The following is a 23,552-nucleotide window of genomic DNA, read 5'->3' as shown; positions in this document are numbered from 1 at the left end:
CTAACCCCAAAACCTATTCCCTTTGCACAGATGATACCCTGTTGACCGTTTCCAATATTTTACATTTTCATTTCAGAAAAAGCTTTGCTGCAATTCAAATTGTGGCACAGGACCTTTCATTCCCACTCGAGAAAGTACAGATATTCTGCGTTACATCTCACCCAAAGATAGAACATCTAACATGGCAGCACTCCTTCAGTACTTCACTTAAAAATCAGCCTAGGTCAAGTGTTTAGCTCAAACACCCAAAACAAGATTAACTCAGTGGTTTTCAAACACGTTTGTGAAGGAATCCTCTACAAATATTGACAGACTCCAAGTGTTAATTACTAGAAGATGGCGACCAAACAAATGAAAGCAGGGCTAACATTGAGAGAACGTGTTGTATTAGTAGAAAACAGTAGAAATAATGAACAAGAAAACAATCAATAAATACAGAAATCTGTCAACAAATAGAATTCTGATCAACCCAGTCTTCCTAGGATCATCGCAAACACCCGAGAGTCCAGTATTCAGCATGAAAACCAAGGAATTTAACATATCAACAGGGATATTCAAATATTGTGAAAATTTGAGAAAAAAAGCAATGTGCTTCTCTGTACAGAGCAATGTTTTGGCAATATCCTTCCCAAATACAGAGTTGTCAGCTCAAGTGATTGTGCGAATTTTAAGCAAAAATTATGTTCAGCCCAAATCAATTCTCTGAAATATTCTGTGCTGGTTTAAAATCAAAATTGCTGTAGACACAGGTCATCCCAATAAAACTGGTCACTACACTGGCATAAATTGTTCATCATTGCAAATGTTTCTGTTACGTTAAAACAGTTATTTTTGACACTCTGGAGATGTTTCAAAAGCTTTTGAATACAATTTTTGTTCGATTTACTAACCTCCATAGTCCAATGGAACTATATTTTTCCCAAGTAATTTTCATTAATTTAAAGTTGGATCACTCACAGGTGTTGGATAGAAATTCTGATTTAAAATGTTGAAACGTTTATAAAACATTGCCTGCTTTAGGAACCAAACAGCCCAAAGTTACCGTTCTTAAATATGTGAAACTTATTTTTAAAACAATTTTTATTTTGTTGAATGATTTTTGAGAACAATGCCACAGATGTATGATAGATTTTAAGATATGGAAATGAATTTGAAATGAAACTGAAGGGGAAAGGATAATTTTGAAAATGATGCCAAATCACTCTTGCACCCTTTTGTTTTAAATAACAAACATATGGAGATGATTTAAAGATTTAAATCTATCTTGGAAATCAGGCAATGATTCTAAATCACTCAATCATTGCTTTTGTAATTTATGATAACTTCTTGCTTCTCAACACTTAACGAGTATTCCTTGTGTGCCCCACACATTTTTAAACAGTCAAACTCTTCTAGCAAATATATGATAGCAGGATAAAATCCTTTATTTGAGGAAAACTTGGAGAATGACTATTTCTTTGCAATAATAAATGATCTGCTAATGAAATCATGGGAACATGCAACTTTTTAACATATGATTTCTGGGAATCTGATTTCATTAGGCGGTCATTAATTCAGAAGAAAAACAGGCATTCACCCATTTTTCATCAAAAGAAGAAAAGGAACCCCCATGGTTTAAAATCCAATTATTGACCCTATTCAACCCCACCTTCAGTACAAGGCAGTGATTATGTTTCGCTGCAGACTGTGTTGTGTTCTATTTGACACAGGCTTATTGAGACTCTCATTAAGGCACACACCTTGCTACAAGATACAAATCACGTGACTCCCAGGCATCTTATTCCAAGAGCTGAGAAAGTGCCTGTAACGTAATGGTACACTCAGAAAGTGAAATAAAGTTATTTGGATCCATAAAAGGCACAAGGCTCAAGAAAAGGCTTGGATTTGACAGTCCTCTTTAAGAGGAATTTATTAGTTCCCACTGCGTCACCTCATAACCAGAAAGCGTGCACGTTTGGGTCTAAAAGAATTCACTGCTTCTGGGTGGCTGAATACCAGTGGGGAAATGTAAAAACTTACCAAGTTGGATTAAAAAATCATGAGTTGTGAATGCCATTTTAGGGTGCTGGTCAAAATGCAAAGGTATATTTTTAAAACCTCACTCGCAACATACTCACGTAGACCTGTCACTCATCAAGTTAAACTGAGATTTACTTAATGTGCAATTGCATCCAACCTCCTTTTTCTGTTGCTGCTACTCATAGAGGCTAAGGTCAGCGACTGGATACTGTTATGCTCTGACTCACCCGACCTTCCAACTCACTATTCATGTTTTATGACCAGCATTAAAAATGTTTGACTGCAATTCTGACCTATAGGAACTTTTTTTTTGCATGGTATTTGACAATTCTCTCTTTTTTTCAAAAGCATGACTGAAATATATGAGGCATTTCCCTCTTGCCACCAGGGGATGAGAAAAGTACTTTAGTCATATCAATGTATTTTTGATTAGACCTAAGTATGCAGTAAATTGTAAGTGAATTAATTTGGGGCTCTGTCTGTTCAGGCGAGTAGTGAGAATACAGGACTTGAAAGGACAGAATCGCCTCCTACTTCTTTATCCCTGGGTGGTAATTGCCTTTAATCATTGTCTGGAAATGAACAGGAAAGGACAGGTCATCCTTAGTGTTTGAATTGCAGAGCGCTGTAGTATAATGTGTTCTGTCAATGCGAGTTGTTTTCTTAAAACTGAACTGTTCAAGCATTTGCAAAATATAAAGAATTCCAGGATTTTTTTAAAAAAAAAGCCAAAATAAGTTGTGATTTGCATGACAAGACTCACTTCCCACCACCCCCCATCCAGATTCCACCCTGAATCACCACACCCCAACCTCGAACAACACTATCCATGGTGGGAGGTGTTGAGATAAATTCAATGTCTAAATAGGCAGCGTCTGTTTTGTTGGGATGAACAATCACTTTTGAAGTATAGCTTTGCCGAGCAACAAAGAAAAATAAATCACACACAAAAACCAGTCGCATACTCTGAGGTCCAAATAGTTTAAAACATTTTGGTAATTTCTGCTCTGACAACACAATCTTTAATACAATCCACAAGCAAAAATAAAAGTCTCATTCACAAGCTGGGTACAATCAGTTTGGTTTACACAACATTCAAATGAGACCCGATTAAGAGTTGGACTCATTTCAAACACTGCTCAAAAACCTCACAGATTAGAGACTTCCCAAGAAAATACCACACTGCTAGTCACTACGGCTTGGAGCATCCATTTCAATCATAAAATAGATTAATGGGAAATAAACTGGCTCCTCAAGACTTACTGGTTAGTACTGGATCTCCAGTGCTTCGGACCTTTGCAACTGAAGTCACAGTCTCATTAAAACTGGGAACGGTCAAGGAGTCAAGTTTGGAGGAGTGCAGATACCTCAGAGGTTATAAGACAGCAGTACATAGTGAGGGATTTAACCAATTTGAAAACAAGGATGAAAATTTTAAAATTGAGCTTTTGCTTGAACACAGTGATACATCATATCTTAAGCTGCTGGTTTTGGACCTGCCAAGTTTGCAGAGTGTTGGAGAATGAGCCAAACTTGAACTGTGCCATAATTTCACCATAAAGCAGCTCAGACACTTTTTATTCATGGGCAAAATTTTCAATAAGCAACAGTCATGCCTGGGTTAAACCTCATCAGCCACGATCCTGCCATACTGATTCGTGTTAAGAAATGTCATCCTTAATTCACCTAAGAAACTGTTCAAAATGTGGCATTTGTGCAACCATCAATAGTACCTTGACGAGGGCAAGCAATTTGATGTCCTTAATAAGGGATCAATAAGAAGTGGATGTCCTTGAAAGAATGATTATATAATGGGCCTCATTGAAGTCGGGTTGATGGGTTGGACAAAGTCCTTTCAATAATCTTGGAAAACAATTACCCTGCAATCGAAACTCACAGAAATGATTTGACTATTTATGATATCCATTGATTGTGGAAAAAGCAATCATACTTTGAAATATTGAACTTATTGATTGTAAAATGTCCTTGGGTGTAAAAAGTGCCCTATAAATACAAATCTTTGTTTTCTAGATCTTCTAGACTGGGAGGTTTGAAATATTTATAAACAGTAGAATTATGAAATAAAAACAGAAAGTGTGTGAGAAATAGTCAGTGTGCCTGGTTGCATCGGCAGAGAGAAGCGAAGCAACTGTTTAAAATCAGTTCTTTTTTAGAGTTCAAAGTCTTACTTTGGCCTTGATTTTCCCTTTTTGAGACAGATGAGGGATAGTTGTGTTTAGAGCTTACTAACTCACCATCCTAACTGTTGAGCAAGCTGCCCGGGAAGCTGTTTGGTTAACCAAAGGCTGGCAATTAAAGACCACCAGTCAATGATAATACTTCAGGGAATGTAAAGGCGAGGAGCTAGATCTTTTTCTTTTGCTTCTCACGGAGAGAATGCCCTGATCTGAGGGAGCTCTATGGGAATATGGGTGCCTTTTCGAGACCATCTGGCTTACTCCCTCATATATCACTCTGACTGGTTCAGACTAAGGCAATTGGGGGTTTCCCTCCTTCCCTAAAACAATGTTTAGGTTACCCTGGATACTCAGTGGGAAACCAGCCACTTTTCTTGCCTGCTGGGGTAGCACGCAACTGGGGAGGTGGTGAACCAATGCCCTTATGTGGCTATTAATTGACTACATAAGGGCCTTAATTGCTGGTGAGTTCAGGTAATTCCCAGGAGATTTTTCTGCCCACCACAGAACTGTTGGGTGACTGAGAGGAAGCTGTGTCTCTTTCCAAAGCCACACAGCTAATTATTTCCACTTCTCAATGCTACCAGGGAGGGGGGGAATTTACATCTTTTGTTTCTTTCCCCAAATATGCCGGTGCATATTGCCAAAGCTGCTGAGTACACCTCTAATATGTTTATGTTATAGAGTCACAACACACAAGAGGATCAAATCCGTAGCATACCGTTCTACACTCAGCCCACATTTCAGCATTTGGCCCATAGCTGTGAATGTTATTAAATTTCAAGTGCTCATACATATACTTTTTAAAGGTAGTGAGGTTTCACGCCTCCTTTGTCCCCCAACCCCCACCCACACCCCAGGCAGTGCATTCCAGCATTCATTTGCAAGACTTTGGAATGCCTTACTAGAGCAAAGCTGCTGTATAAGTTCTTGTGACAGACTTTTCTGGAGTATTCAAGAAGGCATGTGTTTTATGATGCACACTTTAAAAAATAATTTGCATGACACCAGGAGAACAAAGCACAGGATCACTGCTCACAAATGTCACAGGAAGCTCCAAAAATGACGAAACTGTCCCTGCAGGGATATCAGTTTGTAATTTGTCTTTGTTTTATGATTTAGGGTTTGCTTTGTCAATGCATAATTTGGCACAGCATGGGTATTTTCTGCAACCTCTACTCACAAATTAAATATGCTCAGCATCTTTATTGCATATTGCAGGTGCTATTAATTTCAAATTACCGGTATAGAAATTAATGGAAGTGTGCTTTCCTGCAGATGTGCAAGACCAGGGTCATCGACTTATCTGAAGGAGTGGCTCAGTATGCCTGGTTCCCATGTGTAGAAGCATTTCACAGCATCCCATACTTCAGAGCAAAATACTGGCTAAAGGTAGGCTTATTACTTTAGACAGCGTGAATGGATCCTAAGCTGAAGCGAACAGATTGTAAATCAAATGGAAAAAACAACTCTTAATCATTATGTCAGCTTCTGACATACTAATTCTCAACTTTCTCTGCTGATACACTACCAGTGACAGGCTCCAGGGACTAACATAGTCCCACTGACACACACGAGGTACTGACACAGTCCCATTGACAGACTCCACACACTGACAAAGTCCCTGTGACACATGATGGAGACTGACACAGTCGCAAAGGTACACTCCAGATATTGACACATCACCAGTAACTTCCTCAGGATTTTGACACACCACCAATAAATTTCTCCCTGAGTTTTCACTCTCCCAGTGATACATGATGGATATTGACACGCTTCCAGTGATACAAACTTCTGAAAGACAGCATCACCTCCCCCAAGAAATCATATTCTTTGTTGTAGAATTATTTTTAATACCAAAACCCATGGTGCCACTATAGTAGTTAACAAGAAATTGACGTCATGAATTTTTTGTGATATTCTCAAAGGCCAATGACAGTTTAGATGCACCATTATAAGAACCCATGATTTATTGCAACAATAATCACAGCAATAGCTGGCAGCATCTTAAAAATTGGCAAAAGCAATAAACAACGGTATTGTTCAATCAGTGCCCCCTTTATAAGATGGAACATAATAATCTGACATCCTGGTAACACTGTATTGTAGCTTTTATTATGAAATCTTAAGTGTTCAGGCATTTTAAGCAGACTGCAGGACACACTCCTACACTACACACACACTGGGGGTAAGGGAGGTAGCGTAGGGGCAGATGTAGCATTTCCTGCGGTTAAAGGGAAAAGTGCCGGATGTGGTGGGACTGGAGGGGAGTGTGGAGCGGACAAGGGATTCATGGACAGAGTGGTCCTTCTGGAAAGCAGATAAGGGTGGGGAGAGAAAAATGTCGTTGGTGGTGAAGTCAGATTGCAGATGGCGGAAGTGACGGAGGATGATGTGTTGGATCCGGAGTTGGTGGGGTGGTACGTGAGGATGAGGGGGATTCCGTTTTGGTTGTTATTGCGGTGTGGGGGTGTGACGGATGAGTTGCGGGAAATGCGAGAGACATGGTCGACGGGGCAAGTGCGGTCCTTGAAAAACCAGGACATCTGAGGAGTCTTACTCCTTCTTCAGGTGTTAGTGAGAGAGGTAGTGTCAGACACAAAATTTATAAGTAAAAGATCAAAGGGTCACAGTGTTGATGAGGATGACCTGAACAAGCCTAAGATGCTGTTAATCAGAAGGTTTTAATTGATTAATACGTATATGTAAATTCCCAAATTCTTTTCAAGTCCCTGTCCTGAGAGAACTAAAGGTTTTATCAGTGTAAAGAAGAGGTGACATTTTCAGTCAGACAATGCATGTTAGGTGTGAGGCCTTGTTTAGAATCTGTTTTGGTTTGGAGTCAGACTGACTTTATTTCAAAAGTAGGAATTTATAAACCACTGCATTGACTGAGTGTCCATAAATTGTATGCTTTTTTAAACAAAGTAGAATGTACCTTCAAAAACAAATTGACTCCATAGATTCATGTGTGTGTGTGTGTGTGTGTGTGTGTGTTGTGGAGGGGAAGGGAGTGTCTGTGTGAGGCAGAGAGAGAGACAGAGGGAGAGAAAGAGAGAGGGACAAAGCGTGGAGGGGGTATGGGTGGAAGACAGAGAGAGAAATAGTGTGTGTGTGGGAGAATGTGTGAGTTTGTTTGTGTGCATGTGGGGTGAGGGGAGAGAGAGAGAAAAGGCAGACGGTGTGTGTTTGTGTGTTGGGGAGAGACTGTGTGTGTGAGACCAAGAGAGAAAGAGAGTGTGTGTGTGTGTTGGAGGGATGAGGGAGAGAGAAAGCGTGTGTGTAGGAGTGTGTGTGTATGTGGGGGGGTCGGGGCGGGGTTGAGGGAGAGAGAATGTTTGTATGTGGGTGTGTGTGTGGGGGTGTGGTGGGTGGAGAGAGAGAATGTGTGTGTGTGTGTGTGTGTGTGTGTCGGTGGGTGGGGTGGGGGAGAGAGAGAGAATGTGTGTGTGTGTTTGTGTGTGTGTGTGTTTGTGTGTGTGTGTGTGTGTGTGTGTGTGTGTGTGTGTGTGTGGGGCCAGGAAACCAGAAAAAGTCATTTTAAAAAAAATAGTAACACAGGACCTTTTGCATCTGGTCTTGATTTCATGTCTGCCCTATAAGTCAACCTTTCCCACAATGAAGCACTGCCTAAGACAGCATTGAAGAGCTGGTCTAGATTATTTACTCAAATTTGGATGAGGCAGGTGCTTGAGGCTCATAAGTTGAAAGATGAGCAGATAATTCACGAATAGCTTTAGCAGGCAAAACAATCAATAGACATGAATGGAGATATATTATTTTCACATAAAAACTCATCAATTGATGCTTCTATGTTTTTGACCAAAAAGGAATATTTACAAATTGAGACATAAACCCAGCACAGATGAAGAGGTTCAAACTCGGTGGCTCATCCATGCTGAACTAATGATCTCACCGGACTATCTCAATTAACACCTTCACGCTATCTGAGGGAGGGGTGAGGTTGGCCAGTGATACTGCTGCAGATCTTCACCTTGTGGTGTTTGTTGGTCAGAGTTTGGCGGACAGGTTTCAGGCTTAACTGCAATGCCATATACAACTATAAAGCCTCATGACATGTTCAGACATCAAAACAGATTTCTGAGCTCAGGTACCATGGCTGAAGAGAGGAGAACTTTGAGGAATGGGACAGTGTTGGAGCAGAACAGAAAAGAAAACTTTAGAAAGTTCAAGATGCTAAACAATTTATGACTAGAGGAACATTTATCTTGCTGAAGATACTCAAACTAATGAAGCTAAATTTCATAGATATGTTTAAATGGATCTTTTACTTGAAAAGCACAGAAAAAACAGATTTTCTGAAGGCTCAATGATTGTTTCTGAAGCATTAATAGGAATTGTTCTTCAGCGCTCTGCAGAATTCCCCTCGTAGATGACTGTGAAGGGATTACCGGGGAAATTGAATTTTCTGATGAGCAATTCCCATGTATCTGGAATGCTGCAAAAGTATCCTTTTAATCGATGGAGAGTTCAAAGTGTTGCTGCAGTTCTATAAATAGTTACCCAGGAAATGTCAGATTACTAAAATCTTTGTCTACCTTCTGAGCAACCATTAAACTGACCCCTAACCCTCCCAAAATCATCCAGGCACTGACCTGACAATGGGACCCTGCTGGGATCCCATACCATCTCCTGCATCTAAAATGGGAATACCCCCAGCTACCAAGGGACTAATCTCCTCCGACTCTGCCGGAGCCTGATTTCCCTGCATCCCTCACAAAGCTGACTTCCACTCTGGACCCAATCACACCTCCCTCCCCCTCCCTCCAGACCCCTTCTCGGGACCTGCCAGACTATTTCCAGTTCGACATCTGCCCCCATCCACTGCCCCACAGCCAGACCTGACACTTCCACTGTCTCCTGTCCTACCACCCACGCTACATCCCCGTGAACCTCAACAATCTCCGCAAGACCCATCACACTCACCTTGCACCCTTGCGTTTGAGGATCTTTACATTTTCAGAATACAGCGACTGGCTGCTGTGAGAAAAGACCATGTGTTTGTTTTGTGCTGTGAAGGACCTGGAAGAATAGAAGCACAGTGTCTTATTTCTGAAAATGCCTTGATTGAAATTTACTGTCAAGTTTAATGCCAAAGTCTCTCTTAACGTTAAAAACAAATGAGTGGATTGAAAATCTGCCTGTGATTTAGATTATCACTCCTCGGAAACTACATTATGAAATTGTGTAATATATAATGAAATTACATAATACAAAATAGGGCGCCATAGTGGCTCAGTGGTTAGCACTGCTGCCTCAGTGCGCCAGGGACCTGGATTCGCTTACATCCTCAAGTGAGTGTCTGTGTGGAGTTTGCACATTCTCACCGTGTCTGCGTGGGTTTCCTCCGGGTGCTCTGGTTTCCTCCCAGTGACCAAAGACACACAGCTTAGGTGGAATGGCCATGTTAAATTGCCAGGAGTGTCCAGCGATGTGCAGGCTAGGTGGATTAGCCATGGGAAATGCAGGGTTACAAGTCTGGAAACCCTCTTTGGAGGGTTGGTGTGGACTCAATGAGTTGAATGGCCTGCTTACACATTGTAGAGATTCTAAAATGCCTGAAAATGTTGGAATTACTCATCAGGCCTGGCAGCTTTTCTGTTGAAGGTCTCAGGCCTGAAAGCTTAACTCTGTTTCACTCTCCAGAGATGCTATCAGAACTTATGTTTTGTTTTTATTTCAAGTTTACAACATCCACAGTATATTGCTTTCTGACAAAATCAAATATCAAATAAAGTTGAATAGTGTTGTACATGCTGTATTGCTAGAGCAGGGGGATACTTATCAGAGAAATCTGTTGATATGGTGTCCTTTCACCACCTCTTTTACACCTCAGCCCACTTCTGAAGCAAATGTTAATCTTCATCTTTTTCTCTCTAATGAGGTCTACTTTACGGAACCAATGGTTGCTGCCGCTGTCATTGTCCACCTGGCTGCTGATGGAAGTAGCCTCATGGATCAAAGACAAGATTCAATCTCAGTTCAGTTGGTTGACACGAAAGATCAGAATCATGACCTGGGTGAGTCTTTTCTTCTTTTTTTTTGCAACACAATAGATCATATTTAGAAAGGATGTAGTTATTTGCAAGCCTGAAGAAAGTTCAAACAGCTCAATTAGTGGAGTGGCCCGTGCACTGAGGGGAAGCACCACACAGATACACAGTGGACTAACTCAAACAAAAAAGCAGCAAGTGAAAAAGCTGAAAGGAAATCCAAGTGAGACAATCATACGGCCACACATCTTTGCTCAATAGATAATCTCACACTGGTATTTAAAATGCCTAAAGCTGTTTCTCAGAAAAGCCCAGATCCATTAGAATCAGGAATCAATCCCTTTTCCAGCTTGTCTTTGACTTTTACTTATTGTCTTTTCTTCCTTCTGAGAATTTATTTTACTGAGTTACTGATATATTGTCAAAAGCCTATTGCACCCGTCCTAACATTGTACACTGGTCACTCACCAGACTCACTGGTTTTGTCTCAATGGATTTAGCCCTGTCCTAATTTCAGGTAAGGCAGAGTGTGAAAACTGTATGTTTGCTTTTTACTGCACTTTTTAACACATAATGCAAAAATTTTTAAGATCCCAGCTATGGAATATCTTTTGCACCAGTACAAGTTATCATGTTGCATTGACACAAATTCCACATTATTACTAAGGCAAATTCTGACAAGTAGCGAAACCTTCCCCAAATTTTATAGCATAAGTCACTCGTGTTCTCTGACCACACACTTGGCAGAGTATCTCACAGCTTCCAACTCATGACACCCTTGAGACTGCATCTACACATCAGTTATCGCTTTGCACCAGAGTAATCGTTGTCATCCTTTGGTAGTAAACTGGATGTAAACAAAGATACCCATGGTAAATTAAGAACGAGTCATCGCAGAACCCATATGTGTATATATACATATATATGGTGGAAGCGATGGCCTCGTGGTATTATCAATGGACTGTTAATCCAAAGACTCGGGTTCAAATTTCAGATCCTTAAACCAGTAGCTGTAGTACAACCCATTGATCATGCACAATTACTTTTATGTTAACTGCAGTTAAGACTGCAGCAGCGCGAATTAGAAAAACAAACTAGACTTTATTATTAGGTCAGAGTCACCAAGTGAAGTGGCATTCACTTTTGGAAAGAATGATTTTGAAATAATTTCAGCTTGCAGTACAACAAATTGTAAAGCTATCCAGAGTTTAAAAATACTCTAGGTCTATGGCTTTGAAAGTTTTCAGTGAAGGGAACCCCTTGCAAACATGGAGCCATTTTCAGGAACCATCCAACATATGACCCAAGCATCCTCACACTGTTCACAATTTTTGGTTAATCGGTACGTTATCAAATAGAGTTAATTGGATCGATGTACAACACAACAATCTGATAATGGTGGGTATGTCTGATTAAGGTGTGGAATACCAGGAGGAAAATCCATTCCTCAGTCATTGGTCAGGAGAAAAGAGATTTTATTTTTTATAAACACACTCACTGACAAAGGGCCGTAGAAATATTCCATCTTTTAAAATGCCAGTGAGAAATATTAGTATGAATGCTGTTTGAACATAATTTAAATGATGGTTTGTAGTTGCAGAAATTGAAAATGCCTTGCTGATTTTTAACGACCAGTGTTTGTCTCCTGCCTTTTCTGCAGGAATGCATCTTTTGAACTGCAGGAACAACCCCCTCGTTATCCCTGTCATTCACGACCTCAGTCAGCCATTCTACCGGACCTCAGCCATTCTAATTACTTTCCATTCACTGTACGTTGCCATCTCTGGGGTGGCCTTGCGTTCCTTCCACAACTTTGACCCCATTACAATTAGCAGCTGCCAAAGCAGTGAGATGTACAGCCCAGCGGAGCAGAGGTGAGTCTTGATACCATCTTTCAACTTTTATTAATCGACAGTTCCCAGATAAAATAATGACGCTGACAGAGTCAACTGCTCATCACACCGTTTTGTGATGCTTCCTCAAAGCTAATAAAATAGGGAAAAGCTTGATGGCTTTTTTTTTGAAGAGTAGACAACAAGATTTACTGTGTGGAACAGAGGAATTACAAACAAAAGAAGGCTCAGGGTTCTATCTGATATCATGCTGGTCTCAGCTAAAGGTGGTGTCTTAGGTGCTCTGATTGATCTTAATGACCTCAAGTGATGAAAACAATATCTCCAGGTGTTGAGCCCAGCTCATGAAAGCTCTCCATTGGGACTTGATGGAAAATATGTGGTTGAGAACACATTAAGGGGTGGTGTCCCCTGCAGAGAACCAGCCATTGTATGCCTGCTCTTCATTCAATCTCAAACATGAAAATTGGTTGCTTGTGAGGGCTTCTGGTGTCTCTAACAGCCAATCTGCATGTGCGCAGGTAAAGGAAAATGACAGGAAGGACCAAAATGGGAGGAAACTGTCAGGGAGGCAGGGAACCAAATTAATGGGAAAAAATTAATATAGAATCTTCTGGAAAGGAATTTGAACAGTTTGTCTTGAGCTGTGGAAACATTTGGCCTGATTTGTCGATTTGATATCATACCAAATGATAAGGAAAAGTGGGAGTGGAATTAAGAGAGTATGTGGACTTCAATGAAGTTAGATAGACAAATCACCAGAGCAATAGCAAGGCACATTGTGGATTCCAGATTTATTGATAACACGTATGGGTGAATTAAGCGCATGAAAGCATTGGAATGTCAGAAGTTACCTTTTATGAGCTGCAATCTGCTTCTATTTCCATCTCATTAGCTAGAGCGGTGTTACCTCCTGCATTTTGGAGCCATTAACAGTGGAAAAAATCCATAATCTTTGACTTCAGTTTGGCAGCTATCACGTGAAAATTGCCTCTAAGAAAATGAGCGTCTGAAAACTTTGCTGGGTCAATGCAAGTTAGAATCCTCGAGTTTTGACAATAACATCTTTTCTGCGAGAATTTGAATTTGAAAGAGTTGGAAAGTGCAAGAAAGTGCTGCTCTACGTTAAATCCATCATGTCAGCCATCTGCATTTAATCAAACAAGAATGGTTCCTGACTGGTTTAGTGGATATACCTGCAATGCTTGATGCTGAACTGCATGGATCTGAGGCATCAGTTTGAGAAGTAATCGGTTAGGGAGGCAGGGACGAGCTGGGCTGGTTTTGGGATGCAGTAGGGGCAGGGGACATTTTGAAGCTTATGACGTCCACATTGATACCATTGGGCTGCAGGGTTCCCAAGCGGAATATGAGTTGCTGTTCCTGCAACCTTGCTTGTCTCTTTGTAGGTTACATGGAACAATCCCTCTTCCGTACCTACACTGGACCTAAACCCCGCCTCTTCCTCCGTTACATCGATGACTGTATTGGCGCCGCCTCGTGCTCACACGAGGAGCTCAAACGTTTCATCCACTTCACCAACACCTTCCACCCCAACCTTAAGTTCACCTGGACCATCTCTGGTAACTCTCAGTCCTTCCTGGATCTGTCTGTTTCCATCTCTGGCAACCACCTAGAAACTGATATCCATTTCAAGTGAACTGACTCCCACAGCTACATGATCGAGAACGCCTTCGACCATGTCTCCCGCATTTCCCACAAGTCATCCCTCACACACCATCCCTGCAATAACAACCAAAACAGAATCGCCCTCATCCTCACACACCACCCCACTAACCTCCGGATCCAACGCATCATCCTCCGACACTTCCGCCATCTGCAATCTGACCCCACGACCAAAGACTTTATTTCCCTCCCCACTCTTATCTGTTTTCCGGAGGGACCACTCTCTCTGGGACTCCCTTGCCCGCTCCACACTCCCCTTCAGCCCCACCACACCCGGCACCTTTCCCCGAAACCACAGGAAGTGCTACACCTGCTCCTACCCCTACCCCCTCACCCCCATCCCAGGCCCCAAGAAGACTTTCCACATCAAGCAGATGTTCACTTGCACATCTGTTAATGTGGTGTACACTACCCGCTGTTCCCGTTGTGGCCTCCTCTACACTGGGGAATCCAAGCGGAGCCTTGGGGACCACTTTGAGAACACCTATGCTCGTTTGCACTAAACAACTGCACCTCCCAGTCGCGAACCATTACAACTCCCCCTCCCATTTCTCACTCAATGTATCCATCATGGGCCTCCTGCAGTGCCACAACAATGCTACGCGAAGGTTACAGGAACAACTCGTATTCCGCTTGGGAACCCTGCAGCCCAATGGTATCAATGTGGACTTCACAAGCTTCAAAATCTCCCCTCCCGCTACTGCAACCCAAAACCAGCCCAGGTCGTCCCTGCCTCCCTAACCTGTCCTTCTTCCCACCTTTTCCCTCCTCCCACTTCAAGCCCCATCTCCTACCTACTAACCTCATCCTGCCCCTTTGACCTGTCTGTCCTCCCTGGACTGACGTATCTCCTCCCTAACTCCCCATCTACACACACCTTTACTGGCTCCATCCCCACCTCCTTGACCTGTCTGTCTCCTCTCCACCTATCTTCTCCTGTATCCATCGACTATCTGCCTCCCCCTCTCTCCCTATTTTTTTCAGAACCCCCTTCCCCTCCCCCATTTCTGATGAAGAGTCTAGGCCAGAAACATCAGCCTTCCTGCTCCTCTGATGCTGCTTGTCTTGCTGTGTCCATCCAGGTCTGCACCGTTTTATCGTACACTTTATACTCTGACCTGACAGTGGAAATGATGTCTGTTACTACTTTCTGGATGTTGACTGATTATGGAAATACTGGTATCTTCAGAAATCCAGACAACCTACTGACCATCCACAATCCGACCCCACCACCCAAGACATTTTTCCATCCCCACCCCTGTCTGCTTTCCAGAGAGACCACTCTCTCCGTGACTCCCTTGTTCGCTCCACACTGCCCTCCAACCCCACCACACCCGGCACCTTCCCTTGCAACCGCAGGAAATGCTACACTTGCTCCCACACCTCCTCCCTCATCCCTATCCCAGGCCCCAAGATGACTTTCCACATTAAGCAGAGGTTCACCTGCACATATGCCAATGTGGCATACTGCATCCATTGTACACGGTGTGGCTTCCTCTACATTGGGGAAACCAAGCGGAGGCTTGGGGACCGCTTTGCAGAACACCTCCGCTCGGCTCGCAATAAACAACTGCACCTCCCAGTCGCAAACCATTATCACTCCCCCTCCCATTCTTTAGATGACATGTCCATCATGGGCCTCCTGCACTGCCACAATGATGCCACCCGAAGGTTGCAGGAACAGCAACTCATATTCCGCTTGGGAACCCTGCAGCCCAATGGTATCAATGTGGACTTCACCAGCTTCAAAATCTCCCCTTCCCCCACCGCATCCCAAAACCAGCCCAGTTCGCCCCCCCCCCCCCCCCACTGCACCACACAACCAGCCCAGCTCTTCCCCTCCACCCACTGCATCCCAAAACCAGTCCAACCGGTCTCTGCCTCCCTAACCTGTTCTTCCTCTCACCCATCCCTTCCTCCCACCCCAAGCTGCACCCCCATCTCCTACCTACTAACCTCATCCCACCTCCTTGACCTGTCCGTCTTCCCTGGACTGACCTATCCCCTCCCTACCTCCCCACCTATACTCTCCTCTCCACCTGTCTTCTTTTCTCTCCATCTTCAGTCAGCCTCCCCCTCTCTCCCTATTTATTCCAGAACCCTCACCCCATCTCCCTCTCTGATGAAGGGTCTAGGCCAAAACGTCAGCTTTTGTGCTCCTGGGATGCTGCTGGGCCTGCTGTGTTCATCCAGCCTCACATTTTATTAACCTACTAACTATTCTTGCTTACCATCTGAAATTTGGTGATTCATTCAGGACTTGTCAGAGACATACTTTCTGACTTTACTGATTGGCTGCAGCCAAATTCCTTATTCTCACAAAGGCTGACCTCTTGAATAAGGAGCAGCAAAACATCTCACAAGATAACGTTATGAATATTCAGGATGGCAGCATTCCTACTATTCAGACTTTGCGATTAAATTGCGCAAATCATATTTGCCTCAGCGCCCCAGGGCTAGGGAGGGGGAATTAATCAGCCTGAGTTTGATCACTTATAATTGACTCCTGTTTGTGTGTGCGCGTGAATATCACGTGCAGACATGATTCGACCAGACTGCAATTCCCCATGATTGAAAAGTATTTTTTACCTGATGTGCCTTTTTCAAGGTTATAAATTAACAATGGCAATTTGGCTGAGATACCAGAATGCTTGACAACAATAGCCAAATGCAAACAACGCATTAGGTAAACAGCAGCTTCAGGAGAGAAAATCAGTTAAAAAGAACAGGAACCATTTCTTAAGAGTATGACAGTCGATTCTGAAATGACCTTTGAATGAGGGAGCTACTAATGATCGTATATTAATGCAAGTTTCTTAGTGCAATGCTGTTGAGTGACAGAGTTCTTTGAGATCAATAAATAATGAGCGAGGTAACTGATACTACTGTAGTGAAAATGTAAAGAAAGCTACCACAATGGAAATCTAGTGAAACTCCAGTCCCCAGAGAGTTGACTAATGAATGCACATTTTTTGTCAATGTGCAAAGAAACTTGATTAATTTCTATTTTTGTAAGGCATGCCTAGTAATTAATATTTGCAAGGTGATGTCTTAATGTAAACTTCAAATTATTGTTAGGTAAATAGTGCTGTTAAAATATCAAAACATTTTACCTCAATGAACATTCAAGAATTGAAAATGCAAATGGAATTTCCACAATGAAGTTTTGGAGACCAGAAATGCAGTGACAGCTAAAGTATCCTCAATTGAATCACTGTGACTTCTGCTAGCCCTATAAGGCTTTAAGATGTAGTGATCCTCCAATTTTGCCATCTTGTGCATCACTGATTTTCTTAATTCCCCTATTTCTTTCAGCTGTCTGGGCTCTCAGGTCTGGACTTCTCTTAACAAAAGTTTCCACATTTCTCTCTTCCAAGAAACTCCTTAAAATCTACCTCTGACAAAACCTTTGGCCAGCTCCCCCACTATCTCATTCTTCGGCTTGATTTGACTTGATTGAATACATTTTCAAAGTGCCTTTTGTTACGTGGAAGGTGCAATACAAATGCAAATTGTTGTTGAATGTATTACCGGACTCCCTATCAGTGCCATAATCAATCTTGTGATTTTTACTCATCATTCACACAAATTCGCTGGGTGAAATTCTCCGTTGAATTTTCCATCTTTCTCTCTCTCTCTCTCTCACTGTTTTTAACTCCACCAAGGTCATCATTTCCTTTCCATTTGTAGGTATGTGCGGTTACAAAAATGCCTTTCTTTCCGATGGTAATTTGCTTAAATGGTTGCAACAATAGAAGTGTTTATATTGTGTTGTTAATGTAAAGAAAAAACCCAAGGTCCTTTAAAGACCTGCAATGAGATGAACAAAATGGGCACTCAGAGAAATAAATATCAAGACAAGGATGGAGTTGGTAGATGATTAAACTCTTTGTCAAAGAAGAGAAACTGCTTTAAAAGTGTAAGAAGTTTACAGAGAGAATTCCACTCTATTTGCTTGGACGACTTAAGGTACATCTTTTGTGTGGCAGAAGGAGAGAGTTGCTCAAAGTTCTGTTCCATGAAATGGAGAATTTTGGTAGTTGGGTTGCAGAAGGTTTCGGAGATCGTGGGAAACGCACATTCTAAATCAATGATAATGGGAACTGCAGATGCTGGAGAATCCAAGATAATAAAATGTGAGGCTGGATGAACACAGCAGGCCAAGCAGCATCTCAGGAGCACAAAAGCTGATGTTTCGGGCCTAGACCCTTCATCAGAGATTCTGAATCAATGACACTGGGGCACATGAGCCAGTGTAGGTCAGAAAAGAAGCTAGTCATGGACTCTAGCTTCATTTTGACATGTTAGGATACAATCCCAAAATATAGGTGGCTTGCCACTGAGGGTAAAGTGTAAATTGGTAACCTGGGCTGCTCAAACCAGCCAACTGGCTAACAATATGCAGGTTTTCCATGCAAGATTATTTACATCTACATATTTAACATGAAGAAAATTTTGACAAAATTGAAAGAATGTCAGTTAAGTGGTAAAAAGTAAAATTATATTAGTTGTAAACATAATCTAAAAGTGTGTAAGGATGTATATTTTTATCCACTTTTGGCCAGTGGAGGCAGCAAGAAAGGTGATTACACTGCACATTAGCCAAGATATGTGTATATGTATTATTTGGGTAGTACAAATATAACAATCCAGAGTTTAGTAGTGGTATTATGGAAATTTGGCTGAGCTGTGCCTTGCAGTTATTCAGCTCAGGAAAGCACTGAGTATTTAAACCACAACAAGGAGTAACATGTCAGGCTGCATCCTGATCTTTGCAAACTTTGTTAGTCTCATTCAGAGAAACTTTAAAACATAATGATGCCTGTTAGCACCCAATATTGAGAAGAGGAAAATTGGCCAGGATCTTCACACCTGGCTGCTATTACAGGAATCCATCTTCCAAAATGTTGGGCTTTGAGAGAGGACGTCACTGGACATTGAAATGTTCCCCCAACAATCTCCTTTTGTACCAGTTTTTCTCCTGAGGACTCTGACCATTGTTGGACTACACCATCACAGCCATTTATCCAAATAGGTCACACTTATCTGAGCAAAGAAGAAGCTGTTTATCAATGGATTGTTAGTATCCCAGCAGGACAAATCCTGTGCTCGCCTTATACGAGCAAACACAACTAACAGCAGAGGTGATTGGAAAACAGTAAGAATTAGGAGAATTCTGGCCAATGTTAACTTCTCAACTGCTACCCTGATCTGGAGTATTGTGATTTTTGGTATTTTTGTCTTGTTTCCATCACGTGGGGCTCCAATTATTCCCTGTAAACGAGTGGAGTATTGAGCATTAAGCAGAAAACAAACTGCACTAATCTCAGAGTGCTTACAGTGTTAGGTTACTTAGCCTAAACTAGACCAAAGTGTACCTCATGAATATGTCACTCTGAGCAGCATTTAAAAAAAACTTTGTGACTAAATTGGAGATTTTGGACCCAAGAATGATTGATGGCAAACCTTCTAGTCCTCTCTTACTCAAATCTGCATCTAATTTGGTAACCTGTTATTATGATACATTTCTTGTAATATCTTCAGTAAGAACTCAAGGAAATGTGGACCCTTTGGTGCAGGCGCTATGCTTTCATTCCTGAGGAAAACCTAATGTGGCACTTAGTGATTTTCTAACCCTTCCAAAAGCAGCAAATTAATTCACACTATTAAGCTGTAGACCACTGTGAAAAGTTGAAACCTTTTCTTAAACTCTCAATTATTTTCTCCGTGATTACCAATAGCGACAGCGCAAATACCTCACTAAAATGGGTCCCTTTACACTATCACAATTGCTCTGGGACTGATTGAAGGCTCAGCCTTTACCACTTTGTATTGCTCAGCAGGAGACCCTAAGCTTCAATCAGGGAGGTGCGATTAGGTTTCCCCTAGGTCTTAGTGTCTGTTTATTCAAATATATCGGAGCCAATTTAGTATGTTGCAGTGGCATGTGTCCCTGATTTCACCTGCAGCAGGATCAGTGCTCAATTTGAACCATGCGTCCTCTCCAACACACTGACAGAAACCCACCATTTCGCTATTGTACTTTAGGAATGAAAAGTCGCTGTTTTTACCTGATCTGGATCATATGTGACTCAATATTGGCAACTCTTCAAGACCTCCTGAAGTGGCCGAGAAGCCATTCATACGTAGGAACCAGAAAAATTATGGTTCTAACGAAAGAGCCTCCACCACTACCTTTTCAGGGCAATTAAACAATGGCAATAAATGCCAATTTTAGAATTGATGACCACAACCTGGAATTGAATAAACTTTCATTCCTTGCTTGACTAATACATCAATCACACAGCATTGCGACACAGGGACAAGGTGCGCGTGCGCATATACACACACCAATGAATTGAAGTTGTAAGTCCCAAAGCACCTGCCTTAGGCAAGTCTTGTTGGTGGGCTATGTGATTATCTCCTGCAGCGACAATCTTCATAGACTTAACAGCTTTTCTCTCCAAGATTTCAGGAGCTTTTGTTCATCTGATCAAATGTCATCTCCTGCCTACTAAACACATTAGCATAGATTTTGACTTTGTGGGAATGGTAGGATAAATGAGTTTGAGGGACCTGATGGCTTCTTTTGCATGTCTATCATCCTTTTTTTTCCTGTGTGGCTATAACATGTACCCTTCATTTGTTCAGCATATTTGTCTAGTCACACAAAATCTTGCCAAGTCTCAACCACACATTTGGATAACACAGGTTTCCATCAACCTACCAGAGTCAATATCTTCTTTAAATGAAAAAATATATTTGTCATTGCCAGCAACAATGTGCCATGTTATTGAATGACATAAAGTCATTTTGGGATGCTTTGCATGAATTTGCTTTCTGTTTAGGTAACTGGCCTCCAATACACATGCAAAATGTTTGCAACCAGATAACAGTGTAACTGTGGGAAAATTACCTATCTAGGCAGGTAATAATTTGCCATCGATTGGCTTAATCATACTGGCTCTAGTGAAAAATATAAAATACTCCCAATTTTTGCTGAAGTTGTAACCCACCCAAGAATAGCCACTGAAATTGACAAGAAACTGACTCAGCTTGACAAGGTGTTGACTCAAAGTTTGCTCATAACACCTACTCTCTATTACATTGCACAGCTGGTTTGCAATGCAGAGTGACACCAAAAGCATGGGTTCAATTCCCACGTCGGCTGTGTTTATCATGAACCTACATTTTAATCTCACCCCTTGCCTGAGGTCTGCTGAATTTTAGGTTAAACTGCTGTCAGTCATCTCTTCTCTCTCTCTCCCTCTGAGGGAGCAGCCTGTAGCCTTCCACCATTATCTTTATTACACTGCAGTATGTACAGGTATTGTGTACACATAAAGTTTGCTGTTGCCCTATTGGTGGCACCTATCTGGATGCTAGGAGTTGAGAAGGAGAGAGTCCTTCATGGTAACCTCAGCTGGTGCAGCAATTTGATCCATAGTGTTGGCATCACACTGCATCGTAAACCAGCTGTCCAGCCAACTGAGCTAACTGATCTCTTTATACTAATATGACAGTGTAATTGTAAACAAATTACATCCACAATTAAAAAACGGAAAAGCCAACGGAATATGAAAAAAGCTAGTCAGAAAGTAAGGTTATGACATATTTGTATACATTGTCCCTGATGAGTTGAATGTGTGCTTTGCACAGGATTTATGGATATTCATAATTTGTACAGATTGCGTTTGGCAGGGGAATATGATTTTCTTTTGCATCATAAGGATACCTAGTTTTTGCTAAAACAAAGAATCTGACTGAAATTCCTTTGGGACGTTGTGTGTTGTACTCCCCGTGTCCTCGTTCTTACTGAGAGAGTCTCTGCTTGTTAGTGTCCAACCTGCAGCAACCTCATGGATGTGACAAAAACCAGAAGAAGTGATGAATTTGAAATAATAAACACTGGTAAGACTATCCATGGGACCCGAAATAATCGAATGTTCAATGGCACGGATAAAATCTGTCTCTTCACTCAGAGAGTAGTAAGGGAATGGAACGCTTTGCCTGCAACGGTAGTAGATTCGCCAACTTTAGGTACATTTAAGTCGTCATTGGACAAGCATATGGACGTACATGGAATAGTGTAGGTTAGATGGGCTTGAGATCGGTATGATAGGTCGGCACAACATCGAGGGCCGAAGGGCCTGTACTGTGCTGTAATGTTCTATGTTATGTTATATGTGTTCCAGTTTTAAACCGAGTAAAATGGAGACATTCGTATTCTAAGATCATTCTCGATGGTTGGGAGTTATCATCCCCGGGTTACTTTTGAGTATCAAAATGCTGTTCTTATTCTTCTATACTACTGAAACATACTGTTTTCTTTTGACTATTCCTTCAGATAATAGAGTGCTGTCTTAGACTATTATCAGTAACTGTGCCTTATGGTTATTTGGAGCTATTCTGAATAACAGTGAATTGGTCCTACTTTGCAATGATTTGCACTAACAATACCATTGTTTTTAACACTTTTCCAGTCGTAAAACTTCCCAAGGTGCACCAATTAAGTATATACAGCCAAAATACTGGCAGCAAAGAAAAGCCATTATTTTCCAGTGGTGAAAATGAGAGTAGGTTTCTCTTTTATTTTAAAATCTTTCACGGCTTCAAACTCAGAGTAACAATTCAACCCTATTCAGGTCACAAGCTTTAAATGGACAAATCCACCTTTTCTTTGTTGAGGTGTAGTGGAATAGGGGGTGAAGGAACACTTTATACCTGTACAATACAAAACAGCACAATCACCACATCCATATCAATACCCAAGCTGCGATTTCCTGAAAAGGTTATTATCATGAAAGGTTAAATTCCTAGTTTTTAAAAAAAGTTATCAAAGACAAAACACAATTTGCAATAACAATAACCGTTCAGTATTAGGGTGGTCTAATTAATGGAGATGCTGTGGAGCAGTAGATAGGGTAAAGAATACAGCAGGATTTCGCCATATTGGGAAGTTCTCTGCAATGACCACAATTCTCATCTGGTCGCAGAGGCACAATTAGATTTATGATTTGACAGTGATATGCACCCATTTCCTAGCAACATTCATTAGCAATGATCTGAACAAGTGGCATGTGTGAAAATAAGCTGTATCATATTTGGCTACAGGGTACGCATACTATTGACAACCATCTACCGTGGCTGGTCCAGCAAACCAAAGGCGGTGTTTGTGTCTTTACTCACACTTCAAAAAATTTGAAAACAACATCTTGTTCGCTTTGGCAACTTGGCGATAAAATGTCCTGCTAACAACAAGGAACTAAACATCATGTCCTGAGTTGACAGGGGCTGGATTTTATCTATGCCAATGCATGGGAAGGCAGTATCTTCTGTAACAGCACTGGGCAAGACACCGGGCAGCCACTTGTTAGATTGTGCAGTGGGTAAAATGCTTTAGAGCTCCTCCTTGAGGCTTAACTTAACAACTGACTGCATGCAGTGGCTTGTGAGTGATTCTTTCTCCCCCTGTCATAATTCCCTCTTATCAACATTGAAGTAGTGCCCGCAATAGAAATGGAGCATTAAAGGAAATAAGATGATTAAGTGAGAAATGGTGAATGTCTTCCCTCTTTCCTGAAATTATTGACTAATGTGTAATCCCAAAGGATTGATCATTACATTCTTAAAGCTCAAGCCTGGACAGTAAGCATTGGCAGATTATTTGATGAGGGTAGGTAAGAAGAGACAAAATTAAGCCCATCCACACATTTTCCAGCAGAGGTCACTGGATGATGATTAGGAGCAAGAATCCTGACAAGAATCCATATCCTGATGAG

The 23,552-nt window shown here is 41.6% G+C and overlaps 1 protein-coding gene across 3 annotated transcripts in view; it reads left to right on the top strand.

Moving 5' to 3' along the window:
- Positions 1-23,552, top strand: part of LOC125465534 (pappalysin-1-like) — a 316,341-nt gene that overhangs the window by 137,993 nt on the left and 154,796 nt on the right. For all 3 annotated transcript variants that reach the window (XM_048559167.2, XM_048559166.2, XM_048559165.2), the window contains exons 11-13: positions 5,496-5,609; positions 10,123-10,258; positions 11,892-12,105. In XM_048559167.2, the coding sequence (XP_048415124.2) occupies positions 5,496-5,609; positions 10,123-10,258; positions 11,892-12,105 (464 nt within the window). The remainder of the gene's footprint in view (positions 1-5,495; positions 5,610-10,122; positions 10,259-11,891; positions 12,106-23,552) is intronic.

The sequence above is a fragment of the Stegostoma tigrinum genome, chromosome 29, assembly GCF_030684315.1.
Source record: "Stegostoma tigrinum isolate sSteTig4 chromosome 29, sSteTig4.hap1, whole genome shotgun sequence".
NCBI classification, from domain to species: domain Eukaryota; kingdom Metazoa; phylum Chordata; class Chondrichthyes; order Orectolobiformes; family Stegostomatidae; genus Stegostoma; species Stegostoma tigrinum.
This window is presented reverse-complemented; position numbering and strand designations above follow the sequence as displayed.